Source organism: Glycine soja, chromosome 16, assembly GCF_004193775.1.
Source record: "Glycine soja cultivar W05 chromosome 16, ASM419377v2, whole genome shotgun sequence".
Classification (NCBI taxonomy): Eukaryota; Viridiplantae; Streptophyta; class Magnoliopsida; order Fabales; family Fabaceae; genus Glycine; species Glycine soja.
In genome coordinates, this window is record NC_041017.1 from 28,724,251 (window position 1) to 28,750,343 (window position 26,093).

The 26,093-nt window shown below is 34.4% G+C and overlaps 2 protein-coding genes across 2 annotated transcripts; both read left to right on the forward strand.

Moving 5' to 3' along the window:
• Positions 1–391: 391 nt before the first annotated feature.
• LOC114389024 (probable serine protease EDA2) lies at positions 392–6,034 on the forward strand. Its single transcript, XM_028349607.1, has 12 exons — positions 392–698; positions 1,126–1,251; positions 1,650–1,805; positions 2,283–2,465; positions 2,598–2,714; positions 2,851–2,904; positions 3,006–3,077; positions 3,869–4,074; positions 4,215–4,309; positions 4,462–4,536; positions 4,937–5,020; positions 5,779–6,034. The coding sequence occupies exons 1-12, from the start codon at positions 516–518 to the stop codon at positions 5,892–5,894; spliced, it is 1,467 nt and encodes a 488-aa protein (XP_028205408.1). The 5' UTR covers positions 392–515; the 3' UTR covers positions 5,895–6,034.
• Positions 6,035–24,870: 18,836 nt separating this feature from the next.
• LOC114390488 (zinc finger BED domain-containing protein DAYSLEEPER-like) lies at positions 24,871–25,815 on the forward strand. Its single transcript, XM_028351225.1, has 3 exons — positions 24,871–25,304; positions 25,408–25,476; positions 25,550–25,815. The coding sequence occupies exons 1-3, from the start codon at positions 24,905–24,907 to the stop codon at positions 25,624–25,626; spliced, it is 546 nt and encodes a 181-aa protein (XP_028207026.1). The 5' UTR covers positions 24,871–24,904; the 3' UTR covers positions 25,627–25,815.
• The last annotated feature ends 278 nt before the right edge of the window (positions 25,816–26,093 follow it).

Sequence of the window (26,093 nt, forward strand, 5' to 3'; positions counted from 1 at the left end):
CCAAAATTGATTTTTTTATTTAATATCGGATGATTCAAATTGAACCAACGATTTTAATATCGAATTGATTTGATTGGGGTTAAGCAAATAAGTTTCTAAAATAATTTGAACCAATTAAAAACAATTCATGTTTTATTTTTCTTCAAATCCGAACCAAACTGCCCGTGAGCAGTCCTATTAATATTCTTATGAGTAAACAGATAGTAAATTTTAAAATTGAATTTTTTTATCCAGTTTTAAAATTGGATCTGTTAATTCCTGTTATTACCGATAAAAATAAATCGTTTTATTACCACGCGTCTCTCGAAGTCGAAGGGATTGTTTACGTTGGTTTTGACCCCTCTGGCTTTGTGTGACTCTGACAGGACTATGATCCTAACTTACACACTTAGGAGTGTATATTTTGATTTTATGTTCAAGGAGATATATTTAAATATTCCAGGTTCGTCCTTGACTCTACAACATTCCATTTTCATAGGAAAAGCCAAAACTGAAGCTCGAGGAAGATAACTACGATGAAACAAGAGGATTGGATGATTACGACAGCGTTGCTATCGTTGCTGTTTGTTTCATCTTTTCCGCCGTTGAGTTACGGAGTTGTTCCTCCTCGTACTCTGCTCAATAAGCTGTCGGAGGGCAAATATCTCAACACTCAGGAGCTCTGGTTCGACCAAACCCTCGATCACTTCTCTCCCTATGTATCTCCTTCCCTCTCTCTCTCTCTCAATGCAAAATAGAAGCAATTTTTTTTTTTTTTTCTTTTTCTTTTTGGATTTTGGTAGTTTTTTTTTTATATATAGTAATCACCGTAATTAGAGTTTTTGGTTCTTTGATGTGATCCAAGGTATCCCCACTTTCAAGCTTCGTCTTTGGGTTAGCTATGCTGGGTCAAAGTCTAATCACACTTAAATTTTCTCACCTCTTTCCAGCACACAGACTCAGGGTGTTACCAACTTAGCTACTCTTAATTTTGGTAGATTCTTTTAAAAAAATAAAAATAATCGTCCTTGTTTTATTGTTTTATAGGGGAAAAAATAAACTAGCTAGGATTGTATCGTGTATTTACAACATAATTTTATCGAATTCTGATGCTGTTGGTTGTGTGTATTTGGTTGTGCCCTGCAGGATCACCGACAATTCCGGCAACGTTACTATGAGTTTCTAGACTATTTCCGGATTCCCGATGGACCAATTTTTTTGGTAATAGGTGGTGAAGGTATATTGAATGGGGTAGCAAATGACTATCTTGCTGTAAGTTGAAATTCTTGCTCAAAATTTGTATTATTGTCTTTTATTGGTTAATATGTCTGTTTGTCTGCATTTTAAGATTCATTACCAAATATTGAAGTTAAGATCATATCATAAGTTCTGGCACTAGCACAATTTTTGTCTATCGTTGTGACTTGTGACAAATGGGACGGAAAAGGATACTCATTTACATGGCAAATTTTGTGTTTCTCTCTGTCCTAGTATTTATTTATTTGCTATAAGGAGACAGAATGACAGATAAACACAAAATTTGTTAAGATTCATTCCCCTTACAAAACTGATTTCTCTTTTTGTTCCAGTAAAAGAATGATGTGGCTTTTGTGAAGAAAAACCTAGTAATAGTAATATAAATAAATTTCCATGCCTTGTTTTATCAATAGGTACTGGCAAAGAAGTTTGGAGCAGCTATGGTTACTCTTGAACATCGCTACTACGGAAAGAGTACTCCATTTAATTCTTTGGAGACAGAAAATTTGAAATATCTTTCGTCCAAGCAGGCACTCTCTGATTTGGCTGTTTTTCGGCAGTATTATCAGGCAAGCTACATTGTTTTGCTGTCGTAGTTGTTATAGAACAACTTGGTAGAAATGAAGCTAGTAAAATAGTAATCTAAGAAATTTTGTAGAAAAAAGTTTGTGGATAGTTTCTTTGCTTGAAGTTTTCTACATGACTAAATAAACGTAGGTAATGCAAGGCACTGACATTGCTCTTATATAAGTTGCTAGGAACCGAACTTTGAAAAGCTGTAAATGTTTATTGGAAAGGATTAGTGTGATTGTGGATAACATTCAGTTATAAATTAAGGTCAGCAATGGTCAGTGGCATTGAGATATTTGTCAAATGATGTTTTCTGTTACTCAATTTACCTAACTTTCATCTATTTAAAACTACTTGAATTGCATTACATGCAGTATAAGAAAGATACCTTTGTGAACTCATTCTTGCATATGGTGTTTATTGGATTGTTGGCTTCCTTCCCATTTTATTTGATTTTTTGCTGTCATTTTATGTAGGACTCCATAAATGCAAAGCTTAATAGAACAAAAATTGAAAACCCCTGGTTCATTTTTGGTGGTTCATATTCTGGAGCACTCAGTGCATGGTTCCGTCTTAAGTTTCCCCATTTAACATGTGGAAGTCTGGCTAGTTCTGCAGTTGTTCTTGCTGTTTATAACTACACAGAATTTGATCAGCAGGTGAAGATAGTTCTTTTTTCTTTCCATGGTCATCATTTGTTTCTTTAGGCTAAATGCTATAAAGTTTCCAAAATTCCCTCCTATTTAATTTCCATCAAATTTTAAGTTCTCAGTTTTATTTTTCATGTGCAGATTGGTGAGTCGGCAGGTCCTGAATGTAAAGAAGCGCTGCAAGAAACTACTCAACTCATTGAACACAAACTTGCAACCAGTGGAAAGGAATTGAAGGCCTCTTTTGATGCTGCTGATGTATGCTCTGTTCGTTTTTTACTCTTTCCTTGCAAAAGTATATTATAGTTTGCTCCAGATCATGAATTATGCTGTCCACTAGACTTCCTAGTTTGATTGTCATGTTGCAAGCTGACCTTTTCTCTCTGTTTTGCAGCTTGAAATAGATGGAGACTTTTTTTATTTTTTGGCTGATGCTACTGCTATAGCGGTAAGTGTTATGATTGTCAGTGTTTTTGTTATTAATTGCAATTTCTTGTATTCAAATTCATAATGTCATCCTCTCTTCTTCTGGATCTTTGAATGTTACAGTTTCAATATGGAAATCCAGATAAAGTATGCAAGCCTCTTGTTGAAGCAAAGAAGGCTGGAGAGGACTTGGTGGTATACTTTTCAGCTTAGTTCCTTTTCCAGAATATTACAAAACTGCTCAATGGAGGGTTTTTTTTTGTGTGTGTGGTGGGAGATTTAATATAACCTACGAACCACCTCTGATCCCCCCTCTTCACCATTTTGCAAATGCATAGTTTATGTATTTCTTTTTTCCTTTTGCCACTCTAAATTATAGTTTATAGTCATGAAAGATTCTTGGTCATATTATACAACCCAGTCAAGATTTGTTCTATCCTCACATTGCATAAAGGGTGGGGAGTAATGTCTCAAATTTGAATATGATGTACACTATGATATTGTGTGATTCTTGGTTTGTGCTGATGTATGCCACTTTTATCTGAAATATTTCCAAACAACATATCAACTAGTTTTCTCCAACTCCAGCTACTTTGTAATGGGCTAATGGCCACACTAGCTCATGTATTCTATGTTTTGAGTGTCTTAGCACATATTGAAATAATTTTTTCTCTATTTTTTTCTTTTGCCACTTGTGCCTTTCTTAAGTAATATGCACAGATATAGTGCATTTAGTCAGTCAATGGTTGCCTTTATTCTATTTTACATTCATTTGTTAGAGGGCAAGCCTTGGCACAATGATAAGGTTTCTTCTATCTTGTGAGTTGTGAGTAAGGTTGTGTACATCTACCCTCCCCTAATTTCACGTGGGACCCTTCTGAATGGAGTCACCTTTTTAAATTCATTTGTGGGGTGTTGGGGGAGACAGTTGTGTCTCTGTGGTTTGTTTAATACATCTGATAGAAACTATACAATTCAACATGCAGGATGCTTATGCCAAATATGTCAAAGAGTACTACATTGGAACTTTTGGTACTGATGTGCAGACTTATGATCAGAAGTACTTGAAAAGAACTGCTATGAACGAGGACAATTCTGCTCGATTATGGTGGTTTCAAGTTTGCACTGAAGTTGCATACTTTCAGGTGGCTCCCTCAAATGACAATATTCGCTCCTCAAAAGTGGACATAAAGCAAGTTCCTCATCCTTGTCATTCACTTTACATGCTCCTCTATTGACAGGATTCTATCACTATTACACCATTCTTTGTTCTTGACTTTTTTTCTTTATAATGTTGTTAATTTGTACAAAGTGGGGTCTCATACATTGCAGATACCATTTGGACCTTTGCAAAAATGTCTTTGGAGAGGGCATCTTTCCTGATGTTGATGCAACTAATTTATACTACGGAGGCACTAAAATTGCTGGTCTAGAAACTTGCCTATCCTGAATTTTTATCCCCTGCCCCCAACTCCCTTCATTTTAATAATATTTTTATAGCATTATGGTTTTACTCTGTACATACTATTTCTTGAATATGACCTGATTTCATGTATCCTATTCTGATGAACATGGACAGGTTCAAAAATAATATTTACAAATGGCTCACAAGATCCTTGGCGCCATGCATCCAAGCAAACTTCATCTCCTGATAGTGAGTTGCCATTTACTTTTCTTCAATTTAGTCAATGACATTCATTCATTATCCTTGTCATCTCTGTGGTGGATATATATTTCTCTAAAATCCAACATGGATTGTTTATTTGATGGCTATCTAGGACAAATGAGTAGCTCATTTCCAATCAAAGTTACATTAAGTAATGTGTATTTTCCTATGTTTAGTTGCTTGAATGTTAGCGACATGATCTTAGGCCATAGCTCAAACATATCTGGTACTATTCTTTGGTTTGTTTACCTAATATCAAGGGGGGAAAGAATACTTCTGAATCATGTAACACATTGTAGAAAAATATATTGTTCAACCTTTGTTGTGTAATGCTAGCAATACTGGTATTCTTTTGGTAATGCTGCCTAACTGTTATTAAACATTTCAGTGCCTTCCTACATCGTCAAATGTTACAATTGTGGCCACTGTTCTGATTATCGAGGATGTCCTCAATTCCCTTTCTCCATTGAAGGTATGCTTCACATGTCCGCTCCAACATAATATTGCTCAGTGTTTCTCTATTCTTATTCTAGTAGAAATATTTTGCCTTAAAAGAGAAGTGGAACTACTTTTGCACAAAGCTTAAACATTTTTTATATAATATAATAAGTGATGAGAAATGTGAATAATTTCCTCTTCTATCCATTTTTCCGCAACTTGTTCTTTTTAAAAAAATCTGACCTTGCTTTTTTAACAATATGTTATATTATTTATTCTATTTACTGATAACGAAACAAAGACACTATTTGCTGTCATATTATACAAGTGTATTATATATACAACATACGTATATAATTGTTATAATAATTAAAAAATTAGAAATGACAAGGAAGTCATATTAAAAAAAATCTGCTGTCAACTCAATTTTTACAGTAAAATAAATGTATTTTAAATTAATAGTCAAAACAAATTTATATTATATATTATATGTAGTAATTTATGATACGTTAACGATAATGGAGAACAGATGATGTGATATGCATACACAATATCACAATTCATGAGAACATTTTTCTATAAAGACCTAATGATTGATTATTTTTCAAATTTATTACTAACTTAACAATTTGTAATAATATATTAATTAATTAATTAATGAGAATCTCGGCAAAGTCAATGACTAAACAAACTCCATACATAATTCATAAATGACAAAAAAGGAAACAAAACAACTTAAAATACTGCCTACACATATCAACCAACATTCTAATTTGTGGATTTTCTTTTCAGGTAATGAGAAAAACTGCACCTCTCCTGATGCAGTTCACAAAGTAAGGCAAAAGATTTCAGAACATATGGACTTGTGGTTATCTGAATGCGTCGACACAGGCAGAAGTTTTATATGATTATTTACATAAGATGTGAATGATGTACTTTTTTTTCTAAGTTGTTAATGATGTACTATAACTCCGCATGACTTTTGGTATTTCTTTCCTTCATAAGCTAATTATGACACCGTGAAATATATTTAGTGACTTCGTATAAATTGACCAAATATAGAGTAGAACCTATAAGACTACGGGTAGGGTTAGAACTATTAAATGAGTCGAGTCTATGAAAAATATATTTAAGTTATTTTTAAATGTTATAAAATTTGACACTAATCCTTTTTTCTAATGAATGAATGGACTAGAATACTTTTTTGTCCAACCGGTTCGGCTTGAACTTGTTTGTTGGAAAAATTAAGTCTTGGGCCATTTTAGCTCATTCTAATCATAATGATCTAGACTTAACCCCTCAAAGATATAAATGCATTCTTTTTTAGTTTATTTTTCTCACTTAATATCATCTCATCATAACCTCATGTGAAGAGTCTCGCATCTTTTTAGTTAACTTTTTAAAGAAAAATTATACTATCAACATATTTTTAAACCTAAACAGAAAATAAAAACTAGATTTAGAACCAGATTTAATTTTTAAAATTTTAAAAAACTTAAAACTATAAAAATCACCTCAAATGAGGGCCGGAAAATGAAAATGTGGTGGTTTTGAAAGCACTAGACACTCAATTATAAAATCTTCAAAGAATAAAGTCCACGATAATAACAACAAAAATAACAAAGTTTTGTTCCATTAGGTGAGATCGACTATATGGATTATATGACGTCATTTGACACAATTAAAAATCAAGGTTTCATAAATATTGTTAAGTTGCAAGTCTCACTTGATGAATTTTTTTAATGTCCTTGTCAGTTTTTCTCTTCTCCTTTTTCTCAGGCTAAATATCATGTCATCCATTTTTCTAACCGGTGCCTCTTGTGGCCTTCTTTGTATATGCCCAAATCACCTTAACCAATTTTTTGTTAACCTTTTTGCAATGGATGTTACACCAATCTTCTCTCGTATAATATCATTTTGTATTTTATGTTGTCTTGTATGATCACACATTCATCTTAAACATCCTCATTTTTGCAACTCCCACTTTTCTCTCATATTGTCCCTTTAAAGCTTAACATTCACTACCATATAATATGTCTGGACATATAATTATATGATAAAACTTGTCTTTGAGCTTAATAAGTACTTTGCGCTCAAATAATCTTCGTTGTTTTTTTTCCATTTAAGTCACCCGACTATATCCTATGTGTGACATTCTCATTAATTTCTTCGTCATCTTGTATAATTGATCCTAGATATCTAAACTTAGAGACATGTGATGTGAGATCTTCCCCCAATTTTATTAAAGTTTCAATTACATTTTTTTTCTAATTTAAGGACTTTAATGAATTACACTTTCTTATGCAGGAGACAATCAATGTAGACTATCAGTATAGCTTTGGTCACACATTTTAAAATAAAACTAGATAAAATACACTAGATCCCAAACGAATGTATGTAAACTTTTTTGAGACCCTTGATCTTATTAGAAGATATGATAATATATTCTGATTTTATATCTATTAGATTTATCTTTAATTATATCTTTAACTATTAGGCTTATCTTCAGTTTTATAGTTGTTATATCTATTAGATTTATCTTTAGCCATATCTTTAGCTTATATATCTTTAGCTTGTAATCTTGTATATAAGCGAATGGTGCTTAATGAATTATTCAAGGAAACAATTTCTTTCATGGTATCAGATTGCTTAGGGAAAGATTTTTGAACCTTCCTCAGCCTTCCGCACATAGGCCCTAGCGTCGTTCAGCCCCTTTCTTCTTCTTCTTCTTCTTCTCCCCTTCTTCTCCATCACCATGCCTGACTCAAAATCTACCTTTCACCCTGCTCTTGCTGTATCCAACATCAAGAATCATGTCCCAATCATTCTTGAGATGGAAAATGTCCAATACGCGACATGGGCTGAACTTTTCAAAATTCACACACGATCCCATAGGGTAATTGATCATATAATTCCTTCACGGGATGGCAAGCAGAAGGCGCCACCAACGGAGGGGGAGACAGAACTCTGGTTGACACTAGACGCCACCATTCTACAATGGATTTATGCCACCATTTCTCATGATCTTTTACATACTATTCTTGAACCCGACACCACGGCAATGGAGGCTTGGAATAGGTTGCGTGATATATTCCAAGATAACAAACACTCTCGTGTCGTTACACTTGAGTATGATTTCACCCACACAACCATGGAGGCCTTTTCAAGTGTCTCTGCTTACTGTCAACATCTCAAGTCATTGTCGGATCAACTCAAGAACGTCGGCTTTCCGGTCGATAACAGTAGGTTGGTTTTGCAATTGGTGTCCAGTCTCACTGAACCCTACAAGGGAGTGGCCACACTCATCCGTCAAAGTGATCCCTTGCCTCAGTTTTATCAAGCACGATCGATGCTTGTTCTTGAAGAATCCGGCCTCAAGAAGGCGGCTCAGACCTCGTCCTCCGCCATGGTGGCTCGTGACTCGGATGAATCTCAAGATATGTCTGATCATTCATCAACACGCCGCACAAATAATGGTGGAAAACGGTATTCAAATCGTGGCAATTCTAGAAAGAATCGCAACAACACTGGTGTTCATGATAACTCAGGCGCTGGCAAGGGCGGCTCTGGTGGCGGGGGTAAAGGTGGCGGTGGTACCAATCGCGGGGGTGGACAGCAGCAGCCCCAGAACAACCCCTGGCCTGCAAGTCAGCAATGGCCTTGGCCATGGATGCAGTGAGTCGTTCCTCCTTGTCCGTACTCAGCTGCTCCATGGGCCAGGCCCAATTATCAGCAACCTCCACGCCAACAGCCTGGTATTCTTGGGTCCAGACCTCAGCAGGCATACACAGCCACAGCTCCTACTCCAACAGACATCGAGGCTGCAATGCACACCCTCGATATTACTTCTTCGGATCCGATGATTAGAAAAGCATCAGAAAGAATAGGTGCTTGCCATAAGGGATGGATGATAGGAGTATGAAGGAATTTAATGATTGGATTGCAGATAAAGGTAGAAGACGTGCCCTGCGTGGGAAGAAAATTTACCTAGTATAGGCCTAATGGGCCAACCAAGAGTAGGCTAGATAGAGTCCTCGTCTCTGCTGACTGGTTCATCAAATGGCATGGAAATACACAATTTATTTTGGAACAGAACTTTTCTTATCATTGTCCTATTCTGTTGAGACCTATTGTTGTTGACTGGGGGCCTAAACCATTTAGGGTCTTGGATTGCTGGTTTCAGGATAGGTCATTTAGAATAGTTGTACAAGAGTGCTGGACAAATAACCCGCAAAGGGGATGGGGGCCTTTTGTGCTGAAAGAGAAGATAAAACAACTTAAGGCGAGGCTGAAAGTTTGGAGTAAGGAATACTTCTGAGATACACTTAAAAAGTTAAGAAATATTGAGATATAGCTAAATAAGTTGGAAATTGATGGAGATGAAAGGCAACTATCTATCCAAGAACTAATGACTTGAAAAAAGCTACAAGAGGATCTATGGACAGCTGCCTAATCTCATGAATCTTTGCTGAGACAGAAGGCTAGATCAAGATGGATCAAAGAAAGGAATTGTAACTCCCGCTTCTTCCACTTACTACTGAATTTGAACCAGATAAATAATACCTTGAAAGAAGTGATGGATAACAAGTGTTGGGTTGATGCACCTGGAAGATTAAAAGAGGAAGTTTGTATGTTCTTTATGTAGAGGTTTGAAGAAAATGAGTGGGTGAGACCCAAGCTAGATGGGGTCAAATTTCAGAACATTGGACAACAACACAATGATATATTGATAGAGTGTTTTCATGAGGAAGAAATAAAGGCTATTGTATGGGATTGTGGGAGTGAGAAAAATCCTGGACCAAATGAACTAAACTTCAAATTCATTAAGGAGTCTTGGCATGTCATTAAACCTGACGTCGCCCGATTCTTGGAGGAATTTTTTGTTAATGGAGTTTTTCCAAAGGGCAGCAATGCTTCTTTTATTGCTTTGATCCCTAAGGTTCTTGACCCACAAAACCTCAGCGAGTACAGACCTATTTCACTAATAGGCTACATGTATAAAATTATGGCTAAGATACTAGCAAGAAGGTTGAAGAAGGTGTTAGCAACAATTATAGACGAAAGACAAACTGCCTTCATAAGGGTAGACACTTGTTGCATGGTGTGCTTATCACAAATGAAGTAGTTGAGGAAGAAAAAAGGTGCCAAAAGTCATGCTTGGTATTCAAAGTCGACTATGAAAAGACATATGATTCAGTTTCGTGGGAATTTCTGCTATAAATGTTGAGGAGTTTGGGATTTTGCTCCAAGTGGATCAAATGGATTAAAGGGTGTGCCAAATTTGCTTCTATCTCAGTATTGATGAATGGAAGCCCCTTGGCTGAATTCATCCCGCAAAGAGGACTCAGACAAGGGGGCCTACTAGCCCCTTTCTCGTTTAATATTGTTGTTGAAGGCCTAAACGGACTGATGAGAGAAGCAATGGAGAAGAAGTCATTCGAAGGCTTTTTAGTTGGAAGAAATAATGTAGAAATCAACATTCTACAGTATGTTGATGAGACAATATTTTTTGGTGAGACATCTATGGAAAACTTCAAAGCAATCAAAGTCATTTTAAGGAGCTTTGAACTCGTATCAAGGCTTAAAATTAATTTCACAAAGAGCGGTTTTGGGGAAATTGGGAAGTCGGACCAATGGAAGAAGATTGTTGCAAATTACCTGAACTACAAATTGTTGTCTATACCATTCCTATACTTGAGTATCCCGATCGGGGAAAAACCCAAGGCATAGTGAGATGTGAGATCCTATCATCAAGAAATGTGAGAGAAAGTTAGCAAGATGGAAACAAAGACACATTTTGTTTGGGGGTAGAATAACTCTTATAAAGTCAGTCTTAACCTCCATTTCTATTTATGTCCTCTCTTTTTTCAGGGTTCCAACCACAATTATGGATAAGCTGGTGAGTTTACAACACTGATTTCTGTGGGGAGGAGGTTTGGAGCAGAAGAAGATTGTGTGGGTCAAATGGGATACAATGTGCCTACCAAAGGAAAAAGGGGGCTTAGGAATCAGGGACATCAAGTGCTTCAATTTAGCTTTGCTTGAAAAATGGAATCTATTTCAATACGGAGGATGGAGGAATTTGGATGGGGAAAGGAGAGGAAACAATGAATCACTTTGGTGGCACGACCTAAAGTCAATGTTTCGGCCCTCGCAAGAGGGTGACTGGTTTCAAAATGGGATATCTTAGAAGGTGGGTTTTTGGGAGGATCAATGGAATGATGATGGCATACCGCTAATGCTAACATATCCTAGGCTTTACCCATTTCATGTCAGCAACAACAACTCATACAACAAATGGGCAGGTTCACAGTTCCAGGCTGAGAGTGGAATTTTAAATGGAGGCGACCTTTGTTTGACAATGAAATTGACATGGCTGCTAGATTTTTGGGGGATATAGAAGGTAGATCAATTCACTCTAATCGACAAGACAAGTGGGAGTGGAAGGGAGATCCAAGTGGCGAATATTCAGTGGAGTGTATATAATCTGTTGTTGGGAGAATCCATAGATGAGAATCAAGATGGAGTTTTTAAGGAGGTATGGAATCTAAAGATCCTAAGCAAAGCATTTTTCTTTGCTTGGAGATTAATCAAGGACAAGCTACCAACAAAATTAAACTTGTGAAGGAAAAACATCGAAATCAATGACCTTATTTGCCCATTCTGCAAAAAAAATAAAAATGATGAGGATGCAACTCATTTATTCTTCAACTGCAGCAAAATCCTCCTTGTTTGATGGGAATCGATGTCTTGGTTAAAAATTTTGGGTGCTTTCCTGCAAAACCCGAGACATCATTTTCTCCAACATGTTTATGGGGGGTATGTTGGACTATGGGTTCACAGATGGCAGTGCTGGTGGATAGTGTTAACCTGGACTATATGACAACATAGGAATGAGATAGTTTTCTCAAATGATAGTTTTATTGCTAACAGAATGATGGATGATGCAATCTTCCTGTGTTGGTCATGGCTTAAGAATATGGAAAAGGGTTTTGGAATACACTTTAATCACTGGTCGAGTAATCTGAGAGAGGTATTTTGTAATCAAGGGAGGGAAGCATACATAGGATCTAGGTAGATTATAGCTTACAATATGAGCAATTTAAGGTTATCTAATTCTACTTCTAAAGCATATATTAGAAAACCATATGTCTACTAAACTTGAAAATCAATTATGTTTTCAGTACCCCTGGTACTGTCACACACACACACACACACACACACACACACAATTTTATCTTTGCTGATAAAAAAAGGGTCTAACTCAATCTTACAAAACTGGTTTATACTGTGAAGGTTGTCCCCACTCATATACACAATTTGGGCCTCATCACTAGTCAAAGTGGGATCTCCAACAAATGTCATTGACTAGAAATTTTTTATCAAATTGTTCACTACAAACGCCTTTAATCATCTCATTATCTACAATGCAACTTCAGCACTAGCAAGTAGCAAGGAAACAAAATACCTAGTATCAAACCACTAGAAGATAAAATTTTATTCACTTATTACTACCATACACCAACTAGGTCAAATCATCCTAGATTCATACACTCGTATTAAGTTACAACCTGAGGTTTTAAAGTGTAGCCTGTAACCGCAATCCATGGTTTGGAAAATTTCCACAACCACAATTGCAGCTGCATTTGACTTCGATTTTTCATAATTTCAACGACCACAAATGCAAATGGAAACCTCCATAACCTGAGTTCATCATAACAATAAGGATAATTATAAAATGGAGGAAATACGTGACATACTATAAGAAGAGAAAATAAGTACATATTTATCGACGCAATTGCACACAAGCTAGAACCTTCTAAGAATCATCCAAAAAAGAAACAACAAACATTAAATTAATCAGACACAATATAGAACTATTGTATACACAAAAATTGAATGTGCAACTTAGCGTGAAAAGGGGAAAGGGAAAAAAGTGTTCAAAGGGAAATGGGTTGCTTGAGGTTTGACATGCGAGAGAGGAGGGTGTGAAGTGTGCAATACAACAGCGGATAGCAAACAATGTACCGAGCGAGAAGAAAGAGCTTAGGCTAGGCGCACACCAAAACCCTGCTCCACCCCATTTTCTGAATGACAAATAAAGACAAAACATTTCCATTTGTCATCTCATCTTCATGGGTTTTTTTATTTAAGCTTAACGTAATTATGTTTGTTTTTTATTTTGTTTAAACCATAATTTTAATCTTTTTATTTTAAAATTAAAATATTTGGTTCTTTTTCAAAAAAAAAATCGTGATTTTAATATTTTATTTTAAAATTGAGATATTTGGATATCTTGTTGTAAAAAAATCCATGATTTTAGACCTCTTGTTTAAAATAAAAACATTTAATATTCTTATTTTAGAAAATTTACAATTTTGGTCAAATTATTAATTTTGTCTCAATTATTATAAACTTATAATTACATTTGGTCCAATTGAATTCTAAATATAATATATTCATTTAAGGTATCATCAAGAAAAGATTTAATTAATTAGAAAATAAAAAATTAAAATAAATCATAGGAAAAATTAAATATTAAACCAAAATTATAATTTTTTTTAAAATATGAGGATCAAAATTATGGATTTTATAAAATATGAGAACCAAAGTTTATATTTTGAAATAGAAAGATCAAAATTATAGATTTTTTAAAATAGAAAAACCAAAATTACATTTAGTTTTTATCTTAGAAGCTTAATCATATAACTGTCCTCTATTTTTTGGAATTTGGAAATTCTCCCTAAATGAAAGTTCATACTTAAGAGTTGTTAGACCCTAATTCTGTCCTGATCCAAAAACAAGTATTAAGAAAAGAAAAAAAAAGAGAAAACATATAAAAAATGAAAAAGAAAAAAGAAAAGAAGAATAAAAAGAAAGAAAACAAAAGAAGAAGAAGAACAAAACATGAAAAAAAAGAAGCAAAAAAAAAGAAAAAAGAAAACATAAAAGAGAAAAAATGAATTGAAAAAACAAAAAGAAGAAGAAAACGTGTAAAAATTAAAAAAATAAAATATAATAATAATAATAATAGAAGGAAGAAAATGCATTATGTGGCCTATTGGGCTCTCAAAGAAAGCCCATTAGGTCAAAAGGGGACAACAGTGCATAAAAACGAAAAAAAAGGAAGGTATCTAAAAATGAACGCATAGAGGAGGCACGGGTCCCAAGGGAAGAAAACAGACCAATCTGGTGACGCCATTTGGCATTTCTGTCAGAAAGGGAAATGAGGTAATTCCTTCATTCTTTCTCTTGCTCTTCTTGTCCTTCCTCTCTTCTTCTTCTACGTCTTTCTCATCTCTTCTTCTTTTTTTTCTTTTCTCTCTCATTTTTGCTCGTAGTTTCGTCGTTCGTCTCACCGATGAGCTCCATGGTCGCCGACAAGATCTGTACATGATGATGTTATTTTTTTCTTGGCTTTTTTTGCATTTTGTTTCTTCCCATTTTAGTTTTCCGGTTAAGCTCGTGCCACCACTACGATGCCTCTTTTGTGCTGCCACCACCATCCTCGTGGCGGCCTTTCGTCATGATGTCATGCACCAGTGGCATTGGGGAGGCGTGCCACCCTTTGTGGTGGCTTCTCCTATTGCGGTGCTGTTTTGAGAGTTAGGTCATCTAAGGTTGTTTCAACTCTGATGCCTAAATGCGAGTTGGTCGGGTTGCCCTGACCCGGTTCCAACCCAACCCTAAAAAACAACAAAAACAAAAACACAAAATTGTTGTTCATACCACCTTTTTAATACATGCACCTTCTTCATTTTTTTGCCTAGCCCATTTTTCAGTTTGTAATATGACGGAAAGGCTATTCACACTACGATTTTTCATACATACACTTTTTTGTTTTGGGCATAGCCCACTCTGATGAAGTCTAAAATAAAATGCACGACTACTATTTACACTTCTTTTTTCCCACACATGCATCGTTTTCATTTTGGCCCCAACCCATTTTCTTAAGTCAAATAAAATAAAATTGATGGCTACACTCTTTCTTTATATGTGCACCCCTTCCACTTAGGATGGTGACTAGGCCTGCCATGTTAGCACTCCGTTAATGTTAACTAAGTCCAAGTCAAACCTTTGACTTTAAAAAGAAAAGAAAAAAAGGAAAATAAAAATAATTATAAATATTAATAGATAGTTCTTTTTATTTTATTTTATTTCTTTATCATCTCTATCATTTATTTTATTCTTCAATGTGTGTTTTTTAATCATTGTCTAGTTAGTTAGTTTAATTAATAATGCATTGTAAATATCTCGTTATTCATTTTATTTCCTCCCATGTTTTAATCTCGCATCCTTAATTTCTAAGTGTACTTCCCACTTTTATTCTATCCCTTTCTATTCACATTCTATTTATTCGATTTCCTATCACTATGTTAATTATTTATTTATTTTTATAAATCCGCATTAGCGTTCTTTAGTACACGCTTACACTCTGTGCATTCCATGCTCGATCTCCGACTTGCTTGGTGGTGTTTCAATAACTTGTGAGTAAATTTTGTGAATGACATATTGGGTCTCCGACTTGCTTGAATTTACAAGGTTTACCAAAAAACTAAAGTCTTTTCTAAAAAAAAAATTCAAATAAAAGATCAGTCAATTCTCCTTTTTTCATGCACTTCATGTTGGGTCTCCGACTTGCTTGACAGTGTTTTAATAAAGTGTGAGTAAAATAAGAGAAAGAACGGGAAGTTGAGTAAAAATTGTGTGCAAGAATACACAGCGGGATGCTCATTATATAGATGGATAGTAATGATTACACATGATTAGATGAAATTAAGTTTCCCCTAAATCAAATCCTATCGAATCAATTTATCATAAATGACATATTTATTCCTGATTCTCAACAAAAATCTTTTTTACATTCCTTGCTTTGCTTGATATGTTTTGTTTATCTTGTTGAATCTAGTACCCAAATTTTAATTATGACAAATCATTAGTTAATGCAAATTATAAGGATGGTGGAGGCAAGCTATGCAAGCTTACATATTTGCTTAGTGTTTTAGTTAAAAATATGAAAAACGAATTAAAATAAGTGTTATGATGAGTTCACAACAAGTTCATAAAGGATATCTCAACATTGCATCAAGCTTGGATGGAGGAAGAAAGAAGTCTTAGAAGAATTGAAATAAGCCCTATCAAATCAATGAGTTAGTGCTTTCTCTTAAGACCTCTATCTAAGCATGATGAAGATATCATCCAAAAGGCCTCACTCGGGATGAATAATTAGAGGACAATTGAAGACAACATCAAAATTATGCAGAAAAGTTAAATGAAAGGGACTCTAAGAATGAAGCATCCGAATGATGGAGCAACATCATGCCTTCCATATGATTCATAAGTACTGAGGTTTTATCATAAGACCGAATTTGAGGACATTAGAATAATGAATGAAGCAACATCATGTCTTTCATGTGAACCACAATGAATGGAGGTTTATCAGAAGACTAGAGTTAACAACATTTGAAGATTCATAAAGTTGAAGGTAAGATAGGTCCTTGAGAGGTTCTATTGTGAGACAACATAATCACCTTGTAAAGACACTTCAAAAGTCTTCAACCAATGACTGCTTGAACAAGCCATCAACAACAACTTACATGTACCATAATACTATAGTGAGCTACCTCAGAATAGTTCTAGCTATGAAGAATTGATCAACATGATGAAGCTAAGTTTTTCAATAATCAAACATCATGAATCCTTCATTAGAATGAACTTACATCAAAATAGGTTCCTCCTCAACAACACCATAATGTATGTCTGATGGGCCTTTAGAAAGCTGCTTGGATTTTTCTATCAGAATGTTATCCTCAAAACAAATCTAGCAAGTCAAGGACAACTGACATATTTCAAACTTTTCTAAAAAAAGTTGCAAAAGCCAATGGCCCTACTTGTAACTACTATTTTCATGGGGTATTTTAGAAATACTTGAAGGGAGATTTTCAAGATAACTTAAAGCAAGAAAGAAAGAGAAAATCAATATGTAATCACTTTTATTAAGGATTCTATAGTTGAAAGCAATATGCTTCAAGCCTCTCTAACTAAGAGTAGGCCTATCAAAACGGGTCAACCCGACTCTCACGAGTTGACAGATAAACAAGTCAACTCAACCCGGCTCATCTTCAAGTGAGTCACAAAAATACCATCCTGGTCCAGGCGACCACAGGCTGAGAGATTAGGAGGGTTTGCTCACCAAATTGTTAAAAAATAAACTAATAAAAAAACTTTTAAAAATTGTCTTTTAAAAAAAAAATAAGGGACATTTTTTTCATCAAAAAAATTTCAAATGATTGAAACACAATTATACAAATACGACAAATAGGAAAAATGACAAATGTCTCAAAATAACCATTCAAGCATTTATATATAATATTATCATTATATATAAATGCTTTCTAACCAGCGAGTTAAGTGAGCTGGGTTGAGTTTTCACCATTATTATGAAACTCTTGTTTTTTTTAGCCCGACTTGGCCTAAACCCGTGGGGAGTTGGATTGGCTCACTGGGTTTAGGCTCACTTTGATAGGCCTAACTAAGAGTGACCATTGCCTCTAAACTAAACACGAGTTGAATTCATTTGTAAAAAAAGAGGAGTGTGAATCTGTATTTTTCCTTAGTGGCAACCCCTATTTTGGGTATCTGTATCGTGTACAGTGAATCATAGAAATCCTTGTATGTACAATTGAAGCCTCTAAGTCAAGATCAAGTGTGGTGTTGTGGTGAGAAAGCAAATGTGTTGTGAACCTTAAGTTAGTGTGGGTGCACTGATTAAGGTGTGTTAGTGTAACTTCAAGAGCTTGAGTTTAGCTTTGTGAAGTTGTGAACCTATTGTGGTTGTTGTTGTAAAGCCAAGTGGTGGCTTATTGTTGTGATTAGTGAAAATCTCATTGAAAGAGTAAGGACTAGACATAACCTGGAATTGGGTGAACTAATATAAATTTGTGGTGCTTTTTCTCTCCCTTTATTCTTATTGACTTAAGCATTTTGATGTATTTTTTTGTTTGTTTTTATAAACAAACTAATTTGAAATCGTGAATAAAACACGAACTCACTTCTCATTAAATCAACTTAAGCCAACAAAAGATTTGTAGTTTTGTATTGAGTAAGCAACTGTATTCCACAAATCACTAAGTTTCCATGCTAAGCTCGTAACAAATATTTATTTTGAACATACTCTTTGTAAACTAACTTCAGAATAAACATCTTTCTAAAAAGGAGCTAAAAGGTTTTGAAAACGTAATTTAATCCCCCATTATTGAGTTATTTTATTCACTTCATATCTAACCTTGTGTTTTAAAAATATCTTGTTTTATTTTTACAAAAGGCTTTGTTTTAAACAAAAAAAATTGTGTACTATTTTGAACATACTATTTGTAAACTAACTTCAGACTAAACATCTTTCTAAAAAGGCACTAATGGGTTTTGAAAACACAATTTGATCCCTCATTATTCTGTTATTTCATTCACTTCATATCTAACCTTAGGTTTTTAAATTATCTCAGTTTGGTTTTTACAAAAGGTGTTATTTTAAACAAAAAATTGGTGTACTATATCCTCCTTGTTCAAATGTTTATAAATTATCATTTTGTGCATCAAAAAAGCTTTTGTATTTTGAGAAAGATTTGCGAAAAAAAATTAAAACATAATTCAACCTCATTCCTATTCCTGTGTTTTTACGTGTTTTAGATGTTTATTATGTTGTTGTTTTTTTGTGTTGATTGTTTCTTGGTAAAGGTTTTAGTGCACTAGTAATATTATTGATGCAAAAAGGTGGATGTAACCGTTCTTAGTTGAATTGTGTTTTTTTCTTCTATGAGCTTCTTCTGCATTATTTTACATCCATTCAACAATATTTTTTAGTAACAAATACAATTAAGTATTACTTTTACATTAAGGATAAGTATTAAAATTTATAGCAGAAATATTTCTAAGTAACAAGTTAATAGTCATGTTTGTTTCTTATTTTTTATAATATTATATATGTAACAATTCCTAGTTAATGGTTCACCATAAATTGCCTATTATGTGGTTGACCTTAACATACACCAAAACTTTTAGGGTTTAGATATAGTTTTTTAAACACTTTTTCCTATAATTTCCAATTAATATTTAAATTTTATTTTAATAATTCACACAATAAAAAAGTATGTTAAAAGTTAGGTTAAATTTATCTTTTGTCCTTTAATTTATTATTTAGGTTCAATTTGATCCTTTAATTTTTAAAATTAATTCAATTTGGTCATGCCGTCAAAATTAAACAGACAATGTTAAGAAATGTCTGTTTTGTGGCTTTTAAAATCACTTAGTAACAATTTTAAACCGACACAAAGTTGATTTCTTAACACCATTAACCCAACTTAAACGGTAGCACTAAATTGAGTCAATTTTATAAATTAGAGGATCAAATTGAACCTAAAAAACTAAAAGATCAAATTGAATTTAAAAAATAAATTGGAAGATTAAAAAACTAATTTAACCCAAAGTTAAGAAATCCAGTCTAGTCATTGACTCGATTGAGGTAGTGGGTTAGTGGTCCAACCAGTGTATCAGTAATTGATCTGATTTGACCCAGTATATATTAAAAAATTTAAAATTATATGTATATCTATTATATATAAGTATATAAATAACATTATTTAATTAATAAAAGTTCATTCGTACTCCAAAATTCAAAATAACAATTGAAGTATTAGAGTTGATAATATAAGTCCACAAATAATAATTCAATAACACAAGTTCTGGTTTATTTTTGGAGTATTTTTTTTTGTTTTTTTACACGAAACGGGTTTTAAAAACCGGTCCGAGTCTAGCCAAATCATCCCGGGCCAGATGCATGATCGGTCTAATAACCAAACTGGTCAGGTTATGCCACTGGGTCCTGATTGGACCAGTCCGACCGAGTTTTTAAACTATGATTTAACCTGAAAGTTAAAATAAATTATTTTAGTGAAACTTCAAATTTAATAAGAAAATAATACTATTAAGTTTTTTTTAAAAATAAAAAGTCATTAACTAAATCTTCGATTCAAGATTTAATGTTGTATTCAAACTCGCATTTTGATGGCATGAGAAATGTTAGCAAATCACATAGCCAAATGAGGCATTGGTAGATCATCAAGATTGTAATTAAGAGACACCTTAAGCCCCGTTTGGGATGGTAACGAGTTTCTAATTTTCGATTTTTAAATGTAATTTTAAAACAAAACGCATTTCCAAAAATTGGAACTAAAATGATTTTTAACTCAATTTTAAAACAGTTTTACATTCATTATCAAAACCAAGAAAAAAGTTTTGTGAATTTGGTTTTTAGTTTTAGAAAACACATTCTAACCACCATCGTCATACCACCACCACCATCATCGCTGCTTCCATCATTGTTGTCGTCTCCGTTACCACTATTCTACTCCTCACCATTGTTATTGGCACCATCACCATTCCATCACTGTTATTGCCATTACTATCGCTTCCATCATTATTGTCGTCTCCGTTGTCACTATTCCACCCCACCATCATCCATAATTTTAAAGACAAACCGGTGATTGACCGGATCAAGGCATTAGGTCATGGAGTCAACGATTGAAATAATGAGTCACTAATTGACCCACATGACTTGGTTTTCATTAGAAAAAAAAATAAAAGTTTTATACCCAACCTTAATTGATTCGCATGACCTAACACATTTTCTCCCTTGGGTGTGACACGACCTGGTTAGGTTGTACTCGGTTGTAGTAGATTTAATGCATGGTCGATCCATAGTTAACCCGACTTGACCAGATCTTCAGGTCGTGTTCAAGCTGGTCTAGATTTTAAAACACCAGCATCACCTTTCCACCACCACTGTCACCATCGTTAGACATGGCAACACAACCCGCACCCGTCGGGTTCCACCCGCCCCCGCCCCGATTTTAACGGGGAAAAGCCGAATTAACTGGGTCTGGGTGCGGGTGCGGGGAAAACCCGTGGTTTTAATGCGGGGCCGGGGCCGGGGTCGGGGGGTAGTCACACCCGCCCCGCACCCACCCCCGCCCCGCACCCGTATACGCGAATTTACCAAATTACCCTTATTTTACCCTTAAATTAGCAAGTATATATGGAGAAGGATCCTGAAAAGTGAAAACCTAATTTCCTTCATCACTCATCAGCCTCCTCTGCGTGCGTTGCTTCCTCCTTCTTCACTGTTCACCAAATCGCAGCCCTCTGCTCAGCCCTCTGCGTTGCTTCCTCCTTCATCACTCATCAGCCTCCTCTGCGTTGCTTCTTCCTTGTTGTTCGGTGCAGGTCCGTTTCTTTCTCTCTCCAATTTAATTGCTTTAATTTTAATGGAATTTCAGAGTCAACTTGTTTCTCCCTTCTCCGCCGTCCACCGTCGCTATTGATTCTCCTCCGATTACACTGTGCTTTTTTTGTTAAACTGTAAAAACTTGACTTCACTTCTCTGCATCTCTTCAACCACAACTACAATAGATCCATTTTTTTTTAAATAATTATGAAGGGATAGAAAATATATCAAGAGGATCTTATATGTGTTGAGCTAGCTTACCGTCTTCCTGTTCAGTTTTTGATTGTGAGAAGTTTTGTACTTGATAACTTTATTTACTTAGCTGAAATGAAAACGCAACGGCGAGGCAAGTGACTTTTTCGAAGAGAAGAAGAGGATTAATCAAAAAGGCTGAAGAACTCTCAGTTTTGTGTGATGCTGATGTTGCTCTCATCATTTTCTCTTCTACTGGCAAGCTCTTTGAATACTCTAACTTAAGGTCTTTCTTTCTCTCATGAATGAAAATTAGAGTTAGAACAATGTATTTTTTGGTACTTTTAATTTTTATATTCTTAAAGTTTATGTGTGCATCAATGGAAGCAGACTATAAAAGATGAAAGGAAGTCTATAAATACATTTTCAGAAATAATGAAAACAATGTTTTGATATTTATTAAATTTCTAAAAATGCTAGATCTTTTTTCAAAAAATGGAGAAAATATTGATCTACATTCTCTTATGCTTATTAAAAGTGAAAACAAACACAGGAAACATTTTTTTTTGTTTTTGAGAAAACAAACACAGAAAACATGAAAAGTAGACAAACTCCTATGTTGTGCATTTGTTTAGAACTTTTTTTTTCAACTTTTATTTCAGCTAACATTAATTAGAGTCCCTTTTCATGTGTTAACAAGACATGGTTGTATGTAATCTTGTGACGGAGTGTCATGTTCTTTTTACTAGTGCTGAGATTTTCAATTGTAATTTTCTGAAGTTGTTTGATTAAGTATCTAAGATAACTACTTATCTTAGCATCATTGTGCAAAGTGATGAGATTGACATTTTGAATCTAAGTTATTTACTATCTTTTGCTGCTGCCTGTCCTGTCTTAGTGTGTACAGTTTAGCCAAATAAAAAACTTATTATGTGCAATTAGTTTGAAGAGTTGGGTTCTTCCTTCAATGCAATCAATGTTTAATTTGTGACCTGTTTGATGGCTCTAACAGTAGCTTGTATAGAATTTCATAATTTATGTTAGTAAGTTAAGAATTACCATGAAAAGCCTTATAATATAACTGGACTCTTACTATTATGTTACTATTAAAGATCTTTTTTTTCGAAGAAGCTTACTATTATAGGTCTTAACACTTTCAAATGCTTCAGATCTTATTATTTAACAAATAAACTTTGCATTATTGATATAATTCATAGTATTATGAAATTGAAAGTAAGCATACTCAAACAAATATGATGAATTTGTCTAACATCGGAATATGATTAATTTGATTGCTTGTGTTTGTGTTTTATCACTTTATTTATATGTTCCATTTCCATTCTCAACCCTTATTGTTTTATCTTTTTGGTCATCCATTACAGGGGATAGTATTATAAGCATAGAGACTAGTGATTAGTATTTAAACTTGAGCCAACAATTTAAAGGTGAGTATTACCAAGGTCTACATTATTGTTTAAGCATATTTCAACTGTCCCTTTTTCCTTTTTTTACTTGCTCAATGTTGATATTGCTGTAATATTCCTATCATTTCTTGCTTCATTAGGAATTATTGAAATGTGACTCTAATAGATTTTTTATGAATTATTGGTTTTAGATGGCAAATGAAGGTACCTCTCAACCACAATGTCCACTCATTTCTCAAGGAAGTACACATCATCCAACTCTAAATGGACAAGAAAGTTCACATCAACCAACTCCAAATGGACAAGAAAGTTCACATCAACCAACTCCAAATGAAAGTGCTAACCCGTCAATTGTTGCTCCTACTCCCACAACAACCGATACTATGGAGGTTGATAGTGCAGCAACACAAAACCGTCCAAAAAGGCGTAGAAGTGAATTTTGGGATCATTTTGAAAAGATCATTGTTGATGGAAAAGTTAAGGCTAGATGTAATTATTGCAAGAAAGATCTTGGTGGATCATCAAATGACGGGACATCACACTTAAAAGGACATTTATTGATTTGTCCTCACAAGAAGATTTTGGAAGGTAAAACGGATAAAGGACAGACATTTCTTACTGCTAAAACTTTGCAAGGTAAACAAGAGTTGGGTACTTGGAGTTATAATGTTGAAAATGTTAGGAAAGAGCTTGCACATGCAATTATTTTGCATGAATATCCACTTTCGATTGTGGATCATATTGGTTTTAGAAGATACTCAGCTTCTCTCCAACCATTATTTCAAGTCCCTTGTAGAAATACTATAAAAAAGGAGATACTCAAAGTGTACGAATGTGAGAGATCATCAGCTTTGAAGTTGATAGAAAGGCTTGAAGGAAGAGTGGCCATTACTTCTGACATGTGGACTTCGAGCAATCAAAAAAGAGGGTATATGGCTGTGACTGCTCATTACATTGATGGAAATTGGACTTTGCATAGTCAGATTTTGAGGTAATTATATTTTCTTCAAAAAATAGTTTACTTATGTGAATGTATGTATGTTCTTGAAAATTTAAGTTTCATTAGTACTCTGTTGCATGCATTAATGTAAATGGTTTATTAACTTTCTTATTTAAGTTTCATTAATATTATAGTGAATCTTATTATGTTAGGTTTATTTATGTTCCTGCACCTCATACAAGTGAAAGACTTAGTGATGTGTTGGTTGAATGTTTGATGGATTGGAACATTGATAAAAAATTGTCTACTATCACTTTGGACAATTGTAGCACAAATGATGCAATGGTTGAAAAAATTAAGGCTAGGCTGAAACCAGATTCACTATTAAGGGATGGGGCCTTACTTCATATGCGTTGTTGCGCACATATACTAAATTTGATTGTAAAAGATGGCTTAGAAGTTGTGAAAGATGGGGTAGAGAGGATCCGGGATAGTGTTGCATTTTGGACTGCAACACCTAAAAGGAAGGAATATTTTGAGTCGACAGCGAATCAGTTGAAAATCTCTTGCACCAAGAAATTGGCTTTAGATTGTCCGACTAGATGGAATTCCACTTACAAGATGCTTGAAGTTGCCATTTTGTATGAAGATGTATTTAATCGATTAGCACTTCGGAGAAATGGGTACACTTGTTTGCCAACAAGTTCACAATGGAAATTTGCAAAAGATATTTGTGAAAAATTGAAATTGTTCAACTCTATCACTGAAGTGTTTTCTGGCACTAAGTATCCAACTGCCAATGAATACTTTCCTAAGATTTGTGAGATCAAAGAAGCAATACTTGAGTGGATTGAATCCTATGATGAATTGATAAAAAAAATGGCCGAGAACATGTTGGTAAAGTTTGATAAGTATTAGAGTGTGATTCATGAAATAATGGGTGTCGCTGCTGTTTTGGATCCTAGGTACAAAACTGATTTGCTTGAATATTATTATGCAATCTTCTATGGAAATGATGCTGATCATCAAGTTAAGTCAATCTGACAATTGTGTTATGACTTGCTTTATGATTATCAATTGAGAATGAACAATGATTGTAGTGGTGATTCTCAAATATTGGAAGCTAATGTTGGTAATGTTGGCAGTGATGGTTTGAAAAAATTTGATTTGTTTGTGATTAAGAAAAAAAGAGCTAGAACTTCATATGTTAGAACAGAGTTGGATGTTTATTTGGATGAGGAAGTTTTACCAAGAAGTCCAAATTTTGATATTTTATTGTGGTGGAAGTTGAATGGTGTCAAGTATCCAACACTTCAAGCAATTGCAAGAGATGTGTTGGCGATTCCTGTTTCTACTGTAGCTTCTGAATCTGCGTTCAGTACCAGCGGTTATATTGTAAGCCCTCATCGAAGCCGACTTCATTGGACCACTTTAGAGGCTTTGATGTGTGCTAGAAGTTGGTTATGGAGTGCTGAGAACTCGGGTAAATTTTTAATTTATTCATTTAAATATGAATGTATTTGAATTAGTTAATAATTTTGTATATTTTAAAGATTGTCATTGTTTATATTGTGTTATATTGATAGGTAATTTTAATTCTAATGTGGGAAATGAAAATGCTATTTTACTCACTGAAATGGAGTCTGATGATGAAGGTATTCTTTTTAAAGATTGAATTAAATTTGTCAAGTTAAATATTTATATTCTAACTTTTATTTTTCAATATAGGTGAACCGACAGAACCATTGATAACTGACGTTACTTCTGTTGCAATCTCCCGCCTTGAAGATGATGATTTTTATTAAACTTGGTTCATTTGGAACTTTTTTCTGTTTTGATGATTTGAAATACTTTGTTGTTTTGAATATGTATTGGTTCCGAGCTAGAATGATATTGAGAACGAACTTAAAATGTTATGAGCTCTTTGGAAGCTTTTGTCGTTTTGAATATGGATTGGTTATGAGTTGTAATAATATTTAGACAAAATTTGAAGATGTTCTAAGCTTGTTAGAAGCTTTTGTTTTAATTATCTTCTCACTAAACAGGTTTTTTAGAAGCTTTTGTTATTAGTTCTTTTTGTTACTGTGAAAAAAATAATTTTTTTTACTACAATTTTCGCGGGTGGGGTTGGGGCGGGGCTGGGAAACCCGTCCCCGTTGGGGGCAGGTCTGGGTGTACAATTTTTATCCTCGACGGGTTTGGGGGCGGGGGCGGGGCTGGGTACAGTGAAGCGGGGGCGGGGGCGGGTATGTTAAAACCCGCCCCCGCCCCG